Source organism: Tursiops truncatus, chromosome 18 (genome assembly GCF_011762595.2).
Source record: "Tursiops truncatus isolate mTurTru1 chromosome 18, mTurTru1.mat.Y, whole genome shotgun sequence".
Lineage (NCBI taxonomy): Eukaryota > Metazoa > Chordata > Mammalia > Artiodactyla > Delphinidae > Tursiops > Tursiops truncatus.
In genome coordinates, this window is record NC_047051.1 from 35,083,919 (window position 1) to 35,107,593 (window position 23,675).

General features: G+C 34.7%; 1 protein-coding gene across 2 annotated transcripts in view; it reads left to right on the plus strand.

The window, feature by feature from the left end:
- The first annotated feature begins 18,887 nt into the window (after positions 1-18,887).
- The window catches only part of KLHL1 (kelch like family member 1), a 374,004-nt gene continuing 369,216 nt past the window's right edge, over positions 18,888-23,675 (plus strand). For both annotated transcript variants that reach the window (XM_019945984.3, XM_019945985.3), the window contains exon 1: positions 18,888-19,390. In XM_019945984.3, coding sequence (XP_019801543.2) covers positions 18,888-19,390 — 503 coding nt within the window. The remainder of the gene's footprint in view (positions 19,391-23,675) is intronic.

Sequence of the window (23,675 nt, forward strand, 5' to 3'; positions counted from 1 at the left end):
ATCTGTTTGCTAATTCAATATTTTCAGTGTATTTAAAGCATTCCTTTTATGAAATGATTATAGAAATCATGCTCATAAATCTTAATGTCCATATACTTCTGTTTGTAAGTTTATTTCCAGAATGCAAAGCTAATTTATTTTGACTATTTACACTCATAATTCTATGTACTTTTGTCCATTATATTTAATAATTAAGACTGGATTGAAGGATAATATCAATATTTTACCATGACCTGAAACCTTCACATTGAGTTTAGTTTTGACCTCACTTATTAAAGAGCAGCTAACAATCCTCTCTCTTAAATGACAAAGTTAATAGGATCTATATCTCCTACCTTGAACAATTTTTGTCTCATTAGATCATCACTATTTTAAGGGTTGATACATATCTAATTGATAGAAAGAATTAAATGATATAAAAGGAACTAAATGATTAAATTATTATTCAATTTAAATTAATTTTTCTTTCTAATTTCAGTTTTGAATCTAAAACTTGCTTTCTCTATAGATATAGGTTATAGATATTTAGATTATATAGATGTGTATTTATATTTTTAGTGTAACAATACAGTTTAAGGTTGGAAATATAAGAGCAATATATTGAATTAACAGATCAGATTAAGCACTCTGTCTACCTTTGGTCCTACCAAGAATAGGAAGGAATGTATGTGTGTAGCCAATTCATTAATTGGTCATGAAATTTGGGTGATAGGTACGTGAAACCTTAGTTTTGTATCTACTTTAATCAGAAGAAAAGCAGAGGAAAATAAGTTAAGGAACAATTTAATGAGTTAGAAAGACAGTTTGAGAAAATTAGGGTAATTTGGCACTTTATCCCTAACAGTTTAGTTGTGAATGAAGCATCCATAATTTACGCCTTTCTCTAATTGATGTTCAAGCAGAAGGGAATAAAATATATGTGAAAACAAATACAGCACAGTGCTGAAGAAAAACTCAAAATTTCAGAACAGTTGAATGTAAATGTAAAATGAATGCAAAAAAAAAAAGCCTGAAAAAGTCCAATTATTCCATTGTGGAAGAATATTACATCGCAGAGCATAAATAAGAAAGTAAAAAATATTTTAAAGGAAATAAAATAGATTATCAGCTGTGAAAATAAAAATGTGTGTGTGTGTGTGTGTGTGTGTGTGTATAAATATATGAACTTGTTTTATCATCAACCGCACTGCATGGTAAAAACAGAGTAACAAGAACTTAAGTCAACATTGTTTTAAAGTTAGACCATCATTAGCATAGGATGGTAAATGGCAACTATATAGTTTCAACCCAACAATGGTAGTAAAGCCTGAATGAGATAGTGAGCCTTGGGGAAAGGCAAATTTAGGGGGAAAACAACAACAACAACAAAAACAAACAAACCAAGGAGACTGAGTGTTGCTGAGATTTTCTCACTTGGGGCAACAGTTAATTGAGTCATCAATTTAATTATTCTGCCCCATTTATTGTTGCTCTAACATGCCAAACATATGCTCCAGAGCCATTTCACTTTTTCTCTGTGCCAATGACTATTGTCCTGGTAACTGCAAGACTCCCTTTCACCCTCCCATTGCTTTATTCATGCCTCCTCTCAAATGTCATTTTATCAGAGAGAATTTCTCTAACCATATTATCAAAAATAATTGTTGTAGCTCCCTCAGAATTCTCTAGTTCTCCATTTTTTTACATGATAATTAAAACCCCATGCCATTATTTACTTATTTATTTTCTTGTTTGTCTTCTCCACTAGGATGTAAGCGCCACTGAAGTATCTAGAACAGGGTTTGACACTAGTATGAAACAAGAAACATTATTAATTATTTAATGTCTTGGAAAAGCAAGAGCTGAGACACCCCACCAATGCTTCTTTGGGAAATGATGGTCACTTGCTAATGTGCAAAAGCAGAAAATCATACAAGAAAAATATATTACTTATATCTTCTCTAAATGCTAAAGGAAGAATATGAACAAAAATGACATATGAAATTCAATAACAAATGCTTTCCACTGGATTTAACATTGTGTCTCTAAATATAATTCTTATAAAGTAAATAAACAAAATAAATTCAATTCTGTTTGTATTTTTATCAAAGGAAATCTCATTTTCAAAAAGCCTACATCTTGTCTTTAACATACTCAGATGATATTTCAGCAATTTAACCACAAATTATGAATAACACAAATTAAATATCCTTTATATATTATGATCTTAAATAAATACAAGAATTCAATAAAGTGACATCTTTGGTGACATCTTGAGGCACTGAGTAAAATATTTATTGTGAGAAGGATTTTCTAAGTGCAAATAACTACTTTCTCTGTAGGTTCCTTTTTTGATATATATTTCCCATTACTTAATGATAAATTCTTATTGGTTTAACATACTATATTTGAAATCTTTTCCATTACCCAGTGGTTGCCACTTGCTTCCTGATGACAGACCTTGGGGATGGTACCAATCAGTGACATCTTTAGACTTCCCCTAGTATGAGAAAGTGACATTCGTATGAGGCTTCACAATCAGGCCACTGCCTTCCCTGGGTGATTCTATATGGTCTGGTCATGTAAACAGAATATAGGGCTGCTTCATTAAAAATTGATAATATTTTTAATGGTAAATGGAACTTTGAATATTCCTCACAATCACTCTCAAGACTCACTCTGTTAGCTATGATCAGTGAATGAAAAATTTGATAATGTAAATCTCGTCACACTTCACCATTAATCAATGTAATAATCTGAAATTGCTATCAAAGAACTTACTGTTGAAGTACATGGTTATATTTCAAAGTCAACTTCAAAAAGTCCTATTTTTTTCCTTTCCAATTTATGGACATCAATGCATTATTTTAATATTTAAACATCAGTAATGTTTTCTACCTATAATATCTTATTTTTATAACATTTATTAACTAAGAGTTCCATAATTTGCATAGTAATAGTGCATTTATCATAAACTATTTCAATTTACAGACAGGATATAGAAAGACAGAGATCAATGTATATTGAGTTGGGGCTGCCCTGGTGGCTCAGTGGTTAAGAATCTGCCTGCCAATGTAGGGAACACAGGTCCGAGCCCTGGTCCGAGAGGATCCCACATGCCACAGAGCAACTAAGACTGTGTGCCACACCTACTGATCCTGCGTTCTAGAGCCCACGATCCACAACTACTGAGCCCGCCTGTCACAGCTACTGAAGCCCATGCGCCTAGAGCCCACGCTCCACAACAAGAGAAGCCACTGCAATAAGAAGCCCGTGCACCGCAACAAAAAGTAGCCCCACTCACCGCAACTAGAGAAAGCCCACGCACAGCAACAAAGACCCAAAGCAGCTATAAATAAGTAAATAAATAAATATTTTATATATATATATATATAAAAACTTCTATATGCTGGTCCCTATGATGAAAGATATAATTAATTTATTTTCCTCAAAACCTTTTGAGGGCTTCCCTGGTGGCGCAGTGGTTGACAGTCTGCCTGCCGATGCAGGGCACACGGGTTCGTGCCCCGGTCCGGGAGGATCCCACATGCCGCGGAGCGGCTGGGCCCGTGAGCCATGGCCGCTGGGCCTGCGCGTCCGGAGCCTGTGCTCCGCAACGGGAGAGGCCACAACGGTGAGAGGCCTGCGTACCGCAAAAAAAAAAAACAAAAAAACAAAAAAAAACAAAACCTTTTGAAACATTATTTCCTCTGTTTTATGGATTAGCAAACAAAGTCTCTAAGAAGTTTTGAAAATATTTCAAGTTAACACAGTTAATTACCAAAGCTAGAATTCAAAGCCAAGTTGTAGGGCCAAGAGTAAGCCTTACCTGTATCATTTTAAAATTTTGGTAGATTTTGATAATGCTCCTCTCATTTAGTTAAGTTTGAAGACTCATCAATATAATTCTCCTCTTGATGCCTCTCCTTTCATTTTTATTGTTTCAGTTTCTTCTTTCTGTACTTTCTACACAATTATTTCTTTCAATTCTATTATTTTTTTCTATATATTATTTCTAAAGAATCTCAAATCATAGATACCACAGTTTTATAAAAATGTACAAGTATTTTTTTTCATTATGCACATTAAAAATGTCATTTTTGACTTACAGACCATTTCTATTTCTTTATGAATTCTTTTTCTTTTAGATAATATTGAGGTAGATCCCTGTCTAAGAAAAGGAGTAGAGAGCAGATGACAATAAATGTTTTATTCAGTTAATTTTCAAGAATCCGTGGGTATTTACAATCATGTTTTACTCAGAACTAACTCTCTGAAGTTAAATCATAGAATAAAATGGACTACTAAGACTTCAGTGCTAGAAAAATTGAAACTGCATTCAGGAAGTTCAAATTGCAAGCTAAATGCAGAATACTAAATGAGCAGAAGATAAGAAAATTGAGTTAATCTTTAGAGTAATTGGAGATAGACTGGAGGAAGACTAAAATTTAGAGATTATCCAGATGAAATTTCTGGGCTGTATGTCAATTGACAACATACATTGATAATGCAGGTTAAAATATGCAAATTTACTTGGGATATGGTATTGTTGGTTATAAACATTTTACATCAATGTTTGCAGGAAGGGATCAGTGTGGTATGGTACTTACAGAAGATCTAGATCAATAATTCTGAAAATGCTGAAAAGTAATAAAAAATTTGTATGGTTTACATCATTGTTTTGATCTTTAGGTTAATAATCTAGAAAAGAATAATAACGACCTCTTCTGTTTTTCAAAATTATTTCTCCCCACAATATTCATTACACCAAGCTCTTTCCTGACCCAGGGTCTTTGCACATAACATTTCTTTTTTCTTCTTGCTTTTCTCATGGCTTGCTTCTCCTCATCCATCAGGATTCTGCTTTGCTATCAGTCTGCAGAGTCCTGATTTCCTCTTGAGAATCAAAACAATTTATAAAGCGAGATAACATATAGCAAAGTACTTTAAAAAAATACAAACCTAGCACTGTAATTTATACCCATTTACTAAATGCCAATTCTGATGTTAAATTCCTAAATTAAATTAAGATAACACTTCTATATGAAAGCAAGTATTAATACTACCCAGCTTATTTCTGAAACTTATTATGGAATGATCCTTGGCTATATTATCGAGTTTTCTGATGGAGAAAAAAATATCCCTGATGATGTATTTCTTTCTTTGGTCCTTGCAATTTTCCAATCTAATCAAGCTAACTTTTAAAAAAATCTTCAGTGTTTCATTATTTCACTACTTAAACCCTTCACTAATTTTCCAATTTAGGTACAATTTTAAAAAAGAACTCTGTGGCTTCCCTGGTGACACAGAGGCTAAGAATCTGCCTGCCAATGCAGGGGATACAGGTTCGGGCCCTGGTCCAGGAAGATCCCACATGCCACGGAACAACTAAGCCCGTGTGCCACAAATTCTGAAGCCCGCGCACCACAACTACTGAAGTCTGTGCACCTACAGCCCGGACTCTGCAACAAGAGAAGCCACGCAATGAGAAGCCCGTGTGCCGTAACGAGGAGTAGCCCCCACTCGACGTAACTGGAGAAAGCTTGCGCGCAGCAATGAAGAACAAACACAGCCAAAAATAAATAAATTAATTAAAAAAACAAAAACAAACAAACAAAAAACTCCATACTGTGAATTATAGGATAACGTCATCTCAGCCTTCTCCACCTTACATGTTCAATAAGAGTGACTTTTATATTCCTCCAATGTCCCATGCTCTTTGCTAAGTGGCTTTCAGCTGCTATTCTCTTCCTGGTTTTCTCTTTCTCCTGCTCTTGTGTTGATTGGGTTTTCCACTTTTTCATTTTATCTTTCTTCTGATCTCTTCATCCATTTTATATATATATAATATATATATATATATATATATACACACATACATACACACACATATGTATATTTCTATCATTCAGATGGGTTCTAAGGTCAACTTTATAGGAACACTTCCCTAAGGATTCTACATAAAATAGAGAACTGTCTGTGCAATGTCTTTTGCTATTTTACCCTCTTGATCACTTCATAACACTTACCAAAATGTTTGGGTTTGTTTTTTGTTTGTTTAGTTGTTTATAGCTTTTGTCTCCAAATAAAGTGTAAGTTCTGTGTGGACAGCGAGAAGCCCCCTTCACTATGCACGTTATAGGCACATAACTAGTGCTCAATAAATATTTGTTCCCTGACTGAATAGATTCCAACAGTTTGATGACACTAAATCCAATAGTTAATCATTTCTATCTAACAGCCTAAATTATTATTAGGAAGTTAGATATTTCAGTATTGGACAGTCTTTGTCTACCTGAATGGCAGATTAATCAAATCACTTATTTTATTGAAGATCATGAGTAGATCTTTCCTTATCGATAAATTCATTTTCTTAACTCTAATTCTCCTGGACCTTCTGACATCATTGAAACCAGCTGCCAACATCATCTTAAAATTTCCTTCTCCACTGTCTTCTCTTGGAATACCCTATTGAAAGGGGACATAGTAGAGGTTGTATGTGTCAATGACACCCCCAAAAATGTCACAATCTCAGTAGCAATAATAAAACAATGACAATTAAAGTATTACAGCTGTGCAGAATTCAGTATCTTCTGTGAATTGACTCCATTTAAAGTTTTGAAACTTTTTTTAATATCTAGCAAGTGATATCTACCCCATAAGCTGACCTAATCTCTGACAAAAAGAAATAAATGTCAAATTATTTGTTTCTACTTTCATGTTGTTGGCTATATTGTTCTTTATGATTTGATTCCCTTTCAAACTTTGTGTGTTCATGCACCTATAAATTTACATATACACACATATGTATACAAATGTGTTTGAATAGAAAATAATAAATTCATACTGTGATAACTGCTTTACTCTATGGCTTTATTGAAGAACAATACTCCCAGCAAAGGAAAAGAGGCTTTCAAATGTATTATGAAACACAATCTTTTGTAAAGGAAGTAGACAATATTAGAAGTTACGTTCCATATGAAAATTAAAATTTTACAATTCTCGATTACCTATAAAATTCTCTTGTTAATCAAAGAAATAGACTCAGCAGTGGCTGATTAGAGTCTGTAGTACTTTGTGATTATTAATTTGGTTTCTCCATGCTTTATATTTGCATGTTTGGGAAACAGGCATGTGAAATAATTATGAAAAATAAGCTGCAAAATCTGTATGTACATTATAAGAATTAGAAAACTATACGAAACATCATATGTTGTGAGTTAGTCATAATTTAAAATCTTTGTGTGTGTGTGTGTTTTCTACCAAAATGGGTCCCTATTTCCTTCATATCACAGGACTAAGGACACAGCCAATTCTCAATACTAATTGATTGATTTATTAAAATCTCCTGTGGTTTCAATTAGCTCTGCATGGCTAGACATTTTTGTGAGTCAGAAATCCATAGTCTGGGTTTTCAATGCTTATATGGAAGTATAGATTTGTAGCAGTAGGTCCAAAATGATGAATGAATCTTCTAGTAAGCTTGTTCTATTGGATGTAAGTGTTAATCTTAGATTCTCCAGTCAGTAATCTAGAAAGTCAGAAAATTTGAAGTCTATCCTGTGATATAAATTGTTGTAGTAGTCTATTATATTCACAAAAACAGCATTAGTAAATGAAGAAATATTCAATTGTTGAAAGTTTGTTTCTTCAAAGCAAATTAAATTTTTAATTTTTTTAGGAAATATAGCTAACATTCCTATGCAAGACCAGCAGTTTGACTAGCAAACACACTTGACTAAATTTTTACTACAAATAAAAACACGATGATGCCTTTTAATACATCATATCTGGTGGTTAATATACATAAATTCTATGTTTCCTCAGTAAAATTGTTTCACTCACACTATTAGGAATTCATGTATTGCACCAGAATTCCCCTTAATTCATCACAGTCCAATGCCTATAATATTTTTGTAATCTCTAAATCACTTTATTCATTAACTTCTCACCATCTTTCCCACTCATGTGAGAGTAAAATTAACTTAAGTGATTTGTCAACTGAAACAAGTATTTTTTAGTACATTTTTCCTACTTGATTTTAGATTATAACATTTATACAGACATTTATGATACTGGCTATTACAATAAAATTATGTAAAAAAGAAAAAAGATTTTCAATTGCTGTCATTCACTTGCAAAACCCCTAGGTCACCGAGAAAAGCAATGTTGTGATTAATCAGGAATCCATATATTGTGAATACTCAAGTGTACAGTAAGTTCTATTTTTTACAAAATATTTGTGAATGTTACAAGACCAAATTATTGAAAGTTTTATTTCCAAAATTCTGTCTACACCAAGATGGTTTATTAAATTCACACATAATTTCAAAATAAATATAGATAGGTACAATTACCTAAGCACCAGCAAAGTTCTAGTTGGTTGGCAGGTTTTATTTTCTTTGATCCACACAAAAATCTAACGAAGTAGCCCTCCCTTAACATCCATTTTGCAGATGAGGAAGCTGAGACTCAAAGAAGTTAAGAGTGTTGCTCAAAGCCATACAGCTAATAAGTAGCAGAGAAGCCTTTGGATCATAATTTGATTTCAAAGCCTGTGAAGTTTCTAATCTGCAATATTGTTTCTTAATCAAAATGCAAACAGGAGGAATAGTGCACATAAACCTTTGCAAGTATTTAATAAAACTGTAATAAATTTCTTGCTAGATATTCTATTTTCTCAATCAATAATATACTTATGCTCCCATGGCATACTGCATATGTCTGTATTATGCTATTAATATTATTATTTATTATATTATTATTATTTTGTTATTAATTATTGTAATACTTAATGGTTTAGAATCATTCTCTTACAATTCTATCTCTTTATTAGGCTATATGTATTTGTATTTGTATTTTCATTACCTGCCACTGTACTGCCATTTTAACAGTGCTCAATAAGCATTTATCAATGGATGAAATAACAGAAAGATAGATCAATGGAACAGGATAGAAAGCCCAGAGATAAACCCATGCACATATGGACACCTTATCTTTGATAAAGGTGGCAGGAATGTACAGTGGAGAAAGGACAGCCTCTTCAATAAGTGGTGCTGGGAGAACTGGACACATACATGTAAAAGTATGAGATTAGATCACTCCCTAACACCATACACAAAAATAAGCTCAAAATGGATTAAAGACCTAAATGTGAGGCCAGAAACTATCAAACTCTTAGAAGACAACATAGGCAGAACACTCTATGACATAAATCACAGCAAGATCCTAGAGTAATGGAAATAAAAACAAAAATAAACAAATGGGACCTAATGAAACTTCAAAGCTTTTGCACAGCAAAGGAAACCATAAACAAGACCAAAAGACAACCCTCAGAATGGGAGAAAATATTTGCAAATGAAGCAACTGACAAAGGATTAATCTCCAAAATTTACAAGCAGCTCATGCAGCTCAATAACAAAAAAACAAACAACTCAATCCAAAAATGGGCAGAAGACCTAAATAGACATTTCCCCAAAGAAGATATACAGACTGCCAACAAACACATGAAAGAATGCTCAACATCACTAATCATTAGAGAAATGCAAATCAAAACTACAATGAGATATCATCTCACACCAGTCAGAATGGCCATCATCAAAAAATCTAGAAACAATAAATGCTGGAGAGGGTGTGGAGAAAAGGGAACACTCTTGCACTGCTGGTGGGAATGTGAATTGGTTCAGCCACTATGGAGAACAGTATGGAGGTTCCTTAAAAAACTACAAATAGAACTACCATATGACCCAGCAATCCCACTACTGGGCATATACCCTGAGAAAACCAAAATTCAAAAAGAGTCATGCAGCTCTATTTACAATAGCCCGGAGATGGAAACAACCTAAGTGCCCATCATCAGATGAATGGATAAAGAAGATGTGGCACATATATACAATGGAATATTACTCAGCCATAAAAAGAAACGAAATTGAGCTATTTGTAATGAGGTGGATGGACCTAGACTCTGTCATACAGAGTGAAGTAAGTCAGAAAGAAAAAGACAAATACCATATGCTAACACATATATATGGAATTTAAGAAAAAAAAATGTCATGAAGTACCTAGGAGTAAGACAGGAATAAAGACGCAGACCTACTGGAGAACAGAATTGAGGATATGGGGAGGGGGAAGGGTGAGCTGTGACAGGGCGAGAGAGAGTCATGGACATATACACACTAACAAACGTAGTAAGGTAGATAGCTAGTTGGAAGCAGCCGCATGGCACAGGGATATTGGCTCGGTGCTTTGTGACAGCCTGGAGGGGTGGGATAGGGAGGGTGGGAGGGAGGAAGACGCAAGAGGGAAGACATATGGGAGCATATGTATATGTATAACTGATTCACTTTGTTATAAAGCAGAAACTAACACACCATTGTAAAGCAATTATACCCCAATAAAGATGTTAAAAAAAAAACTTTCAACTTTTTTTAAATTAAACTTCCTTTTCCTTTAGAATCTAAATCATAAACTCATCAGAAACCATCCCTCAAAAGGGTATGGTGCAAAATTTAATATGTGTTAGTCCTATGCCCTTAGGATAAACTTAATCATATACACAATAACCTATGTGTAGTAACATTGGGTAACATGGTGAAAGGGATTAAAAAATATAGAAAAGGATCCATTCACTCAGAAATAATCCATATTTTGTTCTGCCAACATACCTGTAATTTTCTAAATTACGTTCAACCTGAGAGTATGATAGTAGTTTTAAAAAAAATTTTAACAGTAGAAACTCTTCAGATATCTAAACTCATGCAGAACCCTATTTATAAAACAGATAAAAGCAAGATTGTCTTTATTCAAACTGGAAAGCCCACCCTAGGCTGTGACTGCTTGTGCTGCCCCTAATATTTCTAGCAATCCCTAAAGAATGATAAAGAATTTTGAGTATCTCTTGGGTCAAATTTTTAAAACCTGGGGAAAAGCATGGTTATTTACTAAATCTTGATGAAATACAAATTATTTTATCCGGTTGAAACTGCCCATTAATACCTGAGGATGACCTTAGTTATGTGAGCATCCAACATCAATGAACAAGACCAGAAAAAATGGAGGAAGAGATTATCTTTGGGCAGCAAAAATAGGATTAGACATTATAAAACAGAATCTAGAAGAAAAAAAAAGGACTGTGAGCTTTTAGAAAACTCTATGTCCTAGAAATGCAAGACGTTCCCAGAACTCCTGGTGCACACTTCTATCCTCTCTTATCTCCTTTATTGCCATAGCATCCTAATGTCTCTTTTCCCTACTTTGCTTTCTTCTGTTTATTCTAAACATGGCTGCCAGGGTGTTCTTAGGAAATAAAAGCCAGATGCCATCACACCAATGCTCCACATCTTCCAATGGCTTCCCATCTCTTTCAGAATAAAAACGAACCTTCCTGGACTGGCCTGTAAGATACTACAAGCAACCTGGTGCTTGCTGCCTCCATGAGCTCATCTCCAACTTGGTTCCCCTTTGCTGACTCAGCTCCAGGTTGTATGGTCCCTCAAATATTCCAAATGTACTGTATCTCAGGGCTCTGGCTTTTCTATTCCCTTTGCCTAGGGTACTGTCCAATGTACATGAACAACATCTGCTTTCACTTCCTTCTGGACACTGCTGAAGTGTTCACCTTCCAGTGGGGTTTGGCCTTTCAGACTACTTAAATTTCAACCCCCCTCACTTTAAAACTTTCTACCTCCCGTGTGTGATACTATCTTCATAGATGTCTTCATCATCTGATATACTTATTTACTTGTTGAATTTTAATTTATATCCCTCACTTCAAAAATTTAAGTTAAGTGGCGGCACGGATTTTAGTTTACATTTTTATTTTAATTGTCACATCCCTATCACTTTGAATAGGGCCTGGCACATAGTAGATGCTCAATTAAAAAAAAAAAATATATATATATATGTTTGTAAATGAAGCAATGCATGGGTGGATGATTTTTTTGTTTCTAATGTAACTATAGTTTATAAATTTAAATGTAAAGACTTTTAAAATAAATTTTAATAATTACAATGAAAATTTGTCTAAATATATTGCACATTGCCCTGCCTCTTTCTTAAAATGAATATGCAGAATATATGCTGAAATAGTTTAGTATTTTAGAATCATTTAGTAATATGGCTGATATTCCAGAAACCACTCTTTTTTTTTTTTTTTTTTTATTGCGGTACATGGGCCTCTCACTGTTGTGGCCTCTCCCGTTGTGGAGCACAGGCTCTGGACGTGCAGGCTCAGCGGCTATGGCTCATGGGCACAGCCGCTCCATGACATGTGGTATCCTCCCAGACCGGGGCACTAACCCGTGTCCCCTGCATCTCTCCCCTGTTGAGAGGTGGACTCTCAACCACTGCACCACCAGGGGAGCCCCAGAAACCACTCTTATAATTCTATTTGCTCTTACATAAAATAACTCCAGACACAATTTTATAGTACCTTTGTTTAAATATGTTTTTTTCTCTCTCCTTCACTAGTGCTATTTTTTCCCCATTCCCCAAATTTGTCATTATTATTAATTCAAAAAGTGTATATTAATTTCCCATGCCATGATTGGCACTGTGTTAGGTACTGTGAATTCAATATTAAATAAGATATGTTCTCTGCCCTCTAGAACCATTCTAGCCTAGTAAAATAATCTCTATTTTTCCAGAAATTATTGTCTCAAAGGAGACATTATTTTTGTTTTCAAGTCTAGACACACACACACACACACACACACACACACACACAGACAAATACACACTAGTATTAAAAAGTTCACCTTTGAGAATGCTAGAAATTTCTCTTTTATTAGAGCAGAGCAAATGTATAGATAATTATGAACCTCCAAACTCTGAATCACACAATTCATGAAAGGATATTGAGAATACCAACCCATAATGAGTGTATCCTTTTTTAAAATGTATTCTTGTACATAACAGGAGGAAGTATATATAGCTCTGGAAAAGTGTCTGAGATAGATAATAAAAGAAAATACCTGTGACAAGTAAAGTTTTAAATTTATTTTTCTTATATTAAGTCTTTTATAATGCCTACCTAATAAGATTTTTATAAGGATTAAATGAAAAAGTTGTCTGGCATTTAATAAAATGTTACAAAATTACAGTTCTTATCTTAGTTTCCCAGATCATTATTTAAGAAGAAAATAATGATAACATTAAAAATTCTATATTTTTATCAATTTGAGAAAATATTCAATATTTAATCTGAGTCTATCTAGAATGAATAGATTTAAAGAATCTAGTATAATCTACAATTGTATCTTTTGTTTTCTCACTGTCATCTTTATAATTTTGTCCTAAAAGTATACACAAAAACTTAATTAGACTCTATGTAGTAGTATGATTTCCAGATTTATCTAACCTAATATTTTTCAGACTTTACAGTATGCCTATATTCAACACATGTCAAATTTCCCCCATTCTATAAGAAAGTGAGATTTTCCATCTTTCATGATGGCTAACAACCAGTGTAGCATAGGAAGAGAGAGGTCCCTGTAGACACAGGAGATAGGTTCTAGGGCAGGGATCCCTTGGTTAGCTCCCTACAAGGTTGACAAGTAATGTTCTTTTGGACTGGGGACCAAAAGACATCTTGATTGGTAGTAAGAGTCATGAAAATATACCAAATACTTAGTGTTATGATATTCAAATTAGAAACTTATTTACTCGTAGTTAATGTTCAGAAGGAATCTGATTTCTCAGAATAAACTTCTTGAATCTCTTTGAATACGTAATTTACTTGAAATAAAGTCACAGTATTATTTCTAAAACAGAGTTTGTATAAAATGTTGTTCTCAGCTGTTACACGTTCACATGTTACTCCTGGGAAAAGGAGCATTTGTAAACTATGTGTAATTTATGTTGTATACCTACTCAAAACTGTGATAAGGCATATGGAATCTCAGTTTCTTAAGCCATGCTTTTTTGACCCTAGATTTTTAAAAGATCTGGTAATAATGCAGATGAAAGCAAATATAAAAGTTTGGCAGATGTGTCTCCAGATAGAAAGAGAGACTGAAGTATAGACACCTGACATAAGAAAATCTTTTACAGTTTTCAAAAACCCACGTCCAAATGAGACATGAGACAATAAAATATCATCCACAAAGTTCATTCAGGGTTGGCTTAAAAGAAGAGGGAATTTTCAGGTCTCCTAACCAGGAAAAAAAATAATTGCAACTGTGTTGAAACTAATATTTAATTTTTTTGTTATTTTATTCATTTTTACATGGACATGATAAAGTCTATAACTTTCAAGTCTGTATTGTATACACTATAATCTTACTATTTTATTTTGTTCTTAATGGTTAAAACTTCAGAGGTCACTCAGATTACCTCACAATGATAATGGAAAATTTAAATAAAACATGCAAAATAATGAAATTACTTTATACTATGTAAATAACATTTTTGGAAATATAAAGTATTAGTTAAGCAGTTTTCTCTTTAAAATATTTCAGTTTTATACAAATGAGTATTATGATATCCCCAAATGTTTTTTACAGTAGAAAACATTCTTGAAAAATAATTACATGTATTAAATATTTCTATTTCTATATTAAATATACCTATCTTTACCTATATATTTATATTTATATAGTTATAGAAATATTTCCATAAAAGAAGTAGGCTTTCTTTAATCATATCATATTGTCCTGAGCAGTGCAATTAACCAGAGGACCTAGTTCAAATGTCAAAATAGTGAATTTTCACTTTTGATATTCTGCACACAATTTTGGGAATAAAAAGATACTTAAATGAAACCTGGGTCATCATTAATATGAATGCATCCTTTTAGTGCCATTTTGAATTCCTACACTCAAGCAATTAACTCAGAAATTTATGTATGAGAAGTTCTCAAGTATATACATTTATTACCTGATTCAAATCAAAAGGTCAAATAAGCCAAAGAGGTAGAGTGGATTAAAATGGTCCCTGAGGATCAATTAACACCTACGAATGTTTAGTAAGCCGTCACTTAATTGCTACTGAACTAAACTATACACACGGTAATGAAGATTAATAGACTTTGAACAGGTTATGTTTATTTGCTTTAAGAAGTAGAAGTTCTTGATATTATACATTGATATTATACATGAGCTCACTTAATATTAGTGCTATATGGTATTGTTTCATTCATTTTCAGAAAGAAAGTGTCATTAAAGAACTACCTTAATTTCCACATCCACAACCATTCATTTTAAATAATATTTTCTAGTAATGTACATAGAAATGTTTCACTAAAATAGAACAAAGATGAACAAAAAAAATCAAAAATATAGGAGACTTTGAGGCCTGAACATTCTAATTGGATAATACTTAGCCATTCAAATGCTTTTGTTGAGTATTATTATGTAGAGGCAACTTACTAGACATTGTAGAAGTACTGTCAAGATTTAGGAGGATCACAATTTACTTTACCTGGGGTAAACACACATCTAATTGAGTGTGTTTAGAAAATGATTGGTAAAAGAGAAAATTTTCCACCAAGAAAATGCTTGGATCCACATCCAATTTTGTTTATTGGTTAAATGCTTGACTTGTAGGAACTTTCAGTTCCTACAGTTTCATATTTAACATTCATGTTGAATTTAATTATGTGAAGAGTTTTATCTATGTGTATAGTAGTAAATGTTTGAGCATCCTCTGGATTTTCAGGATCCTGATTAATCTTTTTTGATAAGATTTTGTCAGGAAACTATGGCAATTAGGGTCATTTGAAAGACCCTAATTGACTGAAATGACAGTTCAATTTAATTAAACAGGATTAGAAAAATTGAATTGATTTTGTCTTTAAAGGAAAGTGTAATGTGATTGTTAGAATACTTAAAAAGTGAAATTTATTATGTCTATGCCCTGTTCCTTATAATCTTGGTTATCTTAAATCATAATTTAATCGACTCAGAAGTAGATTACAAATTATAACTGGCTAAAATATCATCCTTTGTTAGCTGTTACAGCCAGCTGCAAGGAATCTAATTCTTCCATATTTGCTACTACTTGGCATTAGACCTAATGTGCTGTAAGTGCTAAGTTAAATTTTTTTAGTTTGAGTAGTGGATAAATAAATGAATGAGTGCATATCTGACAAGGCATATTTTTTTCAAGGAGCTTTCTAACAATATGTAAATGTTAGTCATGTTATCTTAGTAAATTATTTTTTCTTTTCCTTCCTTCCTCCTTCTCTCTCTCTCTCTCTTTCTTTCTCCTTCATTTTCCTTCCTTCCCTCCTTCCTTCCTTTATTACTTCATCTTTCCTTTCTTCCTTCCTTCCATCTCAATAATAGAATATAACACTAAAATTAAAATATATATATATAATCAATATATAATCACCATCTGTTAAAAATGACAATATTTTAATTCATGTTCCTTTATACTAAAACTCAATATTACATTTCTTTTGGGTCATAGAAGTTACTGACCTTTGAACAGATAACTTTTAAACTGTATGATAATAATATCAGAATTGCAAAGTAAAAGGGAATACAAAATGGAATTTTAGAATAACAACAAAAATGAATTTTATATTACAGTTTTTAAAGTTATAGGTACTAATTAAGGAAGAAACTATAGATATAACAGACATATCACTTATGCTATATTATATTATATTTATAAAATATAAATATATTTGTATTATACATTTTATATTACTAAAGTTAAATTACATCAATTTAGAAAATCCATGAAGCCTCAATTTCTACAAAAGTCAGTTAATTATATACACTTCATATTTCTATATTACCTCTGATGGAAAGTTTTCTCTGCCCTGCTTGTGATGTGTAATTTCATACACTGTTTTCTTCCCTAAGGGAAATACTTACTTGATTCAGTTCTTGGATAAAAATGATCTGTCACCATTGTTTGCTTTAAAGGGCTTTTTACTTTTTTTTATTTAAACACTGAATACTGAAAGAAAAAATCAAGGCACAGGGGATTGCAGTCCAGCTGTTGTGGCATAAATCAATATTTAAAATGCACAATAGTGATTTTTCTTCCTCTAAAGTAGGGATTTTGTGTGCTTAATTTCTTGTTTTATTAAAATGTCCAACTTTGTCTAGGAAGGACTGAAAATTTAGCTTCAGTTTCTGTTTAAATTTACTGCTCAACAATGGGGTAACAGAACAGGAATATAACTGCACTTTAATATTTGATTTCTGTCTTTCCGTGCCCTGTTGGGGGTTGCTGAAGCTTTGGATTTCATAAATTTCTGTGAATTTCATTTCATTAAACAACCATATTCCTTGTTGAGTTAAGGAAACTACTATTTCTTTGACCCCAGTTTAGCTTTAGCAAAGGTGCCTGGGTTCTATTTTAATTGCTCATTAAAGGAAAAGCTGAAAAATTTCTAAGTAGTCATAGCTAGAAAGGGATCATAATCCTCATCATTCTAAATATAAGGAAAAACACATCTTTCCTTCTTCAAACAAGAGATTTTTGCAGAATAGTAGCCTTTGGATATACTCATTTATTGCCTAAATTCTTCCATACATTTTATATCATGATTTATGTACCAGAAGGTTATGCCTTGAAATTTTATTTTATTTTATTACACTTCTTGGTTTACAGAACAGCTTTCATTCTAAGGCGACGCACCAAATACACTGATTTTGCAAAACTCGTCCCCTGCGCTAAGATGCCCATCTTCAGATTTCTACTGCGTGCCTCTGGCCCCCAGGGTGAAGCACTGCCTGAGTGCATTAATGGCAGAATCACAATGTAATTGTCAGAATGGTGGCATCATCACACTTTGACGCCAACATCCTCCTTTCTTTCTTCTCACTACAGAGAAACTAAGGCTAAAGGTTAAAGGATGTGGCTTATTAAATAATTCAAGCCATTAACCTGCAACCTGAAAACCGATGGCAGCCTGTTAAGTTTACGCTGCCATGATTCATGTTTGGTGTCTACTGATGCTAAAGCATATTGCCTGTTTGCTTTACTTTTATTGCTACGTAGTAATGTAGTGAGGAAAGAGAACGAACAAAGGTGACAGGACCCACGCAAGGGGACAATAAGAGCAGCAGACACACTTGCATAAAGAAGATTGAAGCCTTCCCTCCCTCCCTCCATCTCTCCGTATAGGCCCCAGTGCACATCTGCGTCACTGACGCTGGAGGAGGAGGCGCTGAGGCAGAGAGAAAATTGTACTGTGAGGACCTTGACAGGTTTACCGGCGCGGGCTTTTCTTTTTGCCTTCCTATATTTTCTGGAATAGATTTTTTTTTTCTCTTTTACAAACTGACTAGATAAAACCACCCCTTCTCGCCTTGCAGAAGGCATTTGACTTTCTCAGAGGTACCCGCAAGCTCTCAGAGCATCCTCCGAGAGACCAGTGACAGGAGCGCAGGTGCAACGAGAAGGCGGAGGGGAGGGGGGTGCGCTTCTTCGCGACTTGGGGATCTTTCTCTCTGCGCTCCCCAGGCACTGAACTCTAAGCTGCAAGGATAGGGGAGCCGACAGCTTCTCCACTGAGGCTCTGCCACCGGTGCTTGCCAGGGAGGTGTATTCAGCTGTCGCTGCCTCCGAAGCTTCGGAGCGCGCAGACCTCTCTCCCTCGCCCATCTCCAGCATCAGGGTCGTCCCTCCCCGCGCGGTAACCACGGGGACCCCGCAAGGAGATCGGGGATTCTCAGCCCTCTGCATCCAGCTCCTTCCTCTGCTCCCGGCCGTTGAGCTCACCACGCGCGGGTCCTGCGGACCTGACCGCCGCTGAGCCGCGCGGCTCTGCTGTCCGCGCTCCGTTCGTCGCCTGGCAGGGCGCGCAGCCGCCTGGTCCCGTCTGTTGCCAGGGTGCAGAGGGCGCCTCCCTCCCCCTCCTCCAACCCCGGGCTCCGTTGGCCTCCCTCACCCGCTGACCCGTCTACTCCTGCATCCGCTGAATCCCGTTTGCCTTCCTTGCGTCAAGCATGTCAGGCTCTGGGCGAAAAGATTTTGATGTGAAGCACATCCTGCGACTCCGCTGGAAACTCTTCAGCCACCCGTCGCAGTCCCCCGGCGCTCCGGCCGGGGGCAGCTGCCTGCAAGAAGACAGCAGCAGCAGCTTCGAGCACTGGGGACCCAGCCAGAGCCGCCTGCTCAAAAGCCAAGAGAAGGGCAGCGTGAGCACTTTCTGGAAGAAGCCTTCCTCTTCTTCCTCCTCTTCTTCTTCTGCCTCCCCGTCCTCTTCCTCCTCTTCCTTCGACCCACTGAATGGCACCCTGCTGCCAGTGGCCACGAGGCTGCAGCAAGGGGCGCCCGGGCAGGGCACCCACCAGCCGGCCAGGACTCTCTTCTACGTGGAGTCCCTAGAAGAGGAGGAGGTGCCAGGCATGGACTTTCCTGGACCACACGAAAAAGGGCTTGTCTTGCAAGAGCTCAAAGTGGAACCGGCCAACTCGAGCCAGGCAACAGGTGAAGGATGTGGACACAGGTACAGTAAGTCCCCATGGGACATCCAAGCATTCCTCAATTTCCACTCGTTTCCCCCGACCCTGTGCACTCTGGGTAGTTACTAAGTCTAAAACGTTTCAAGTTGAAAATTTTGGTTAAGAGATGCCAACCCGGTTTTTATTACTCAAATTGCAACCTCATTAAAAGTTTCCTCCTTAGTTTCTATTGGCTCATGCATATTGCTTTTCTTTCCCCAAGTTTTCGGAGCTTAATCACATATTGAATATATATGCATTTTGATAACTCTCCATGTAGAGTGGTTCTCATATTTCTGAGGTTGTAGTATTCTTCTGTCATCTTCTGTCATTAAATTACATACATCAGTCTCCCAGTTATTTGATATGAGGAGGAACTTCCTTTAAACACCATTCAAATGCATCTCATATACTGGCCTAGAAACTGACTTGTCAGGTTACCTAGGATCCCTGTGGCTTGAATCTATATTCCAGGAGTAATGAGGTGGACAGTAGGCCACCAGACAGCAAGATTATCTTCTCTCTTTTTTTCCCCATGAAGGACAGTGTTACTATTCTCTATCCTAACTTCCCTTTTTATCCTACTTCATGAACACCTTTGCTTTGTTTAAAGTCTTAGAATTAAACTCTTGCTAATGCCCTTTTCACTTTTCTGTCCTGATTCATTGTCTCGGTATGGAACTGTGTATTCTTAGTGAGCAGGTCAACATTTATTTCTTGTTTATATCTAATATTACACTTCTTTGAGCACAGTTCTTCTACTTTCAAGACTTATAGAAAACATTCGCACACATAACCTCCTTCTGAGTTTGACATTTTCAAAGAATTGATTCATTCTACACTAGATCATTACTACTTTTGGCGTATAGTGATGATACGAAAAGATTTGCATTTAAATTCATATATCAGAATATATTATTGAAGAAGAAATACAGGAGAGATATAGGAAAATAATAATGAAATTTTAATAAAATTTACCTTTCAGTAAAAATAAAAATTAGAAACAGAAGCAATGTTTTAAACTTTTGCTTGATTGAATCAACTTTTTATAAAGTTAAGTCACAAAAAGAACACATAAAACAAAATAATACCATAGGTGGTCTCCAATTATGTTGACAAATGTGAAGTTAAAGATACAAAAATTATACTTAAAAAATTTCAATTATATGGATTATGTGGATTTGAATTTTAAGAGCCTTGAACATAATCTAATATGTGATGACAATATGTAACATTATGATTTTAAAGACAAAGAAATTTAATTTGCAATTTTCGAGTATGAGAAAGTTTTTTCCATATATAGGCGATTAAATATAAATTTATCTATTATTCAATCAATTAAGATAATTTACCAAAATGATTATAATTTGGGGTACTATTAATACTACGAAGTTATTTGATTTATGTATTCACTAGTGACCTATAGTTTTAGATCGTTTTTAAAAATAAAATATGTTGGGCTTTACCTCCTTTAGTTGAGGAAATGTAATTTTTTAGTTTTAGGAAATCATTCATAAACATTTAGCAATTCACCTTATATATTTAAAAGAAAACCAGTTAGGTTAAAGATTTACTAATTACTATTTTATTGAAATTGATATTTTTGTGTCTCAGACAGTTCAGGGAATAAATAGATTTGTTTTTCAGTCTTGAGTCTTTTTTTTTCAGTTTCAGTTTTAGTTTCAGTTTTGAGTCTTTTTCTTTCAGTTTTGAGTCTTCAAATCAGCTCAAATATCTGATTTCTGGGAATATTAATGTTTAATAATATTTAATAATTAAAAGATTTTTCTTTATAAAACTACAGTTTTAAGTAAATAAGGCATACTTGGCATGAGTAATTTCAGAAGACTTTCATGTAAATTGGACAATTTGGAAATAGAAAATATAATAAATTTAAAAATAAAACTAATAACTAATAACCTCAGTTAGGGATGAAATATCCATCAGATTTAACTTCCAATCCCTTACTTTTGAATATACATCAGTGTTTATACACACAAAGGGTTGTAAATGGAAAGAATTCTGAAAATAAGCCAAGTGCCACCCCAAGTCATATTTACTTTTGGAATGAGGGTTTCCAATGAGGGCTTGCATGTGTAAAATATTGAAAATCAGGTCTAATTTTATTTTAAAATTCTTATTCATGCTTAAATCCTTTAGTTAAATTTTAATTTCTCACTGGACAAATCAGTCAACACTGATAGTATTCTCACGGACTTTATATGTTCCTAAACATTCATAGACTACTGGTTCTGTGCTCATGATTGATTGACAACATGCTACTAAACTAAGCAATAAGCTATTATCAATATATATTATTATAATACGCAGTAAGAATAATGTTCATTTCCCAGAAAGGACAGCATTTCCAAGGTTAAGTATGGAATGGAAAACAATATGTAAAATAATTCAGTAATGTGGATTTACTTTGGTTTCTATCATAATCCATGCAGGAAATCTACATATCGTTCATAATGACCAATGAACACATGAAGTATATAAACCTGCATGATCATTTTGATTACTTGGGTCATTACTGTATCACCGTTCTGTGATATCACATTTGATATTTAACATTTTGTTTCATCAATTCTGACCATTATGCTAAATTAATCTTCACATATAAAAAAGAGTTGGCTCTTTTTCTCTTCCTTCATTTTCTGATCTTCTCTTTATTCATTTGGTCTCATACTAGTTAAGAACATTGTTTTAGATAAGCATAAGTAGCTCAGTTGGCTTTATTTGTTGTTCAAACAGCAGATGGAAGTTGCTCAGCAGAAAGCTGCTCTTAATCTCAGAATTCTGGAAAGGTCAAATTATCATGGAGTTGAAACATAAAGGTAGCAATAAGACAGTAGTAAACTGAATTACTGCAGAAACCCAGCCTTTATCTTATCCCACTCCACCAGACACACATAAACAAATCTCAGTATTCTACTACCTTAACCATGACACCATTAAGAATCCTAACTCTTACAGTAATAGGCTCTTGCCCTATGCTATTAATCATCTATTTTTTCTACTTTACGGTCTGAATGTAATTTTTAGAGTATATCATTTCCTAGCCATTCAGATCACTATATATTTTTGATATGCATATTTTTTGTCCAAAATTCTATATGTAGTAAACTAAGAAACCAAAGAGAAATATTTCTATTCTTGCAGTTTATAGTGATGTGAGTAGGAGAAAAGATGTCGTGTTTAACTACTTGCTTTTTTAGTTTTCTCAGTTCTCACAGAGTGCAGGCATCTATTTCCATGGTTTCAGTTACCACCCATAAACTGTATTTCAGAGCTGCATCTCAAAACCTAGGCTCTGCCTCCCCACACCCACAACCCCCTCTCCCCCCACTTCCCCCATGAACTCAGGTTTCACACATCCACTTGACCTTTCTGGTAGATATCACAGATACAATATAAATACAGCACACATAAAATTGAGCTCATAATCTCCCTTCTCTCTTGCTCAATTTTCTTCTTCTCTATCTCAGAGAATAGCTCGCCATACATTAGGTTGTACGAGCCAGAAATCCAGGATCATATTTACCAGAATTCTCTTTCCCCTGATTTTCAATATTCCACCAAGCCCTGTCACTTTTCCTTCAAAAATGTCCTCCCCTATGTCTGCCTCACATCTCTCCATATCCATTGTCCACACCTAATTTTAAAATACTGTCATCTTTCAACTCAACTTCTGCAACTGCCATCTGCATCCTCTTTCCTCATTGATTTTGCCACCTGTAATCCTTTCTCCACACCAGAGTCAATGAAAATTTATAAGATAAAAATCTAAAGTTTTTCCCCATATCCTGGCTCTCCTTTTATTTTTCAAAGCATTTCCACCACTCTGACCACACTCTATCTCCTGGTCAGTTAGGCCCTGAAAGAGCTGACTCTTGTCTGCCATCCAGGTCCTTCACTCATCACAACCCCACCATTCTCCCCTGTCTTCCACAGGCAACATTCTTCTTTACCATTTTTCTCTGCCTTTAGGCCTCACAAAATTAATTCCTTTCCTTATTACATAGTGGTTCTCCTTCCCTCAATCCACCCTTTTCTGTATTCATTCTTATTCATTACTGAGATGTTGTCAATAAAAGTTCTGTACCTTTCTTAAAGAAGTGTTCATTGATCCCCCAGGAAAAATCATTTAAAAATTTTTAAATTTATTTTATCCCCTTATTTTATGTTCTTAGAGTAAGTGTTCTCTGTCTTCAATTTCTTATTGTAGCCATATATTAATATCCATGTTTCCTTTTCTGTTTGTCTTTAACTACAATTGCCCAGTGG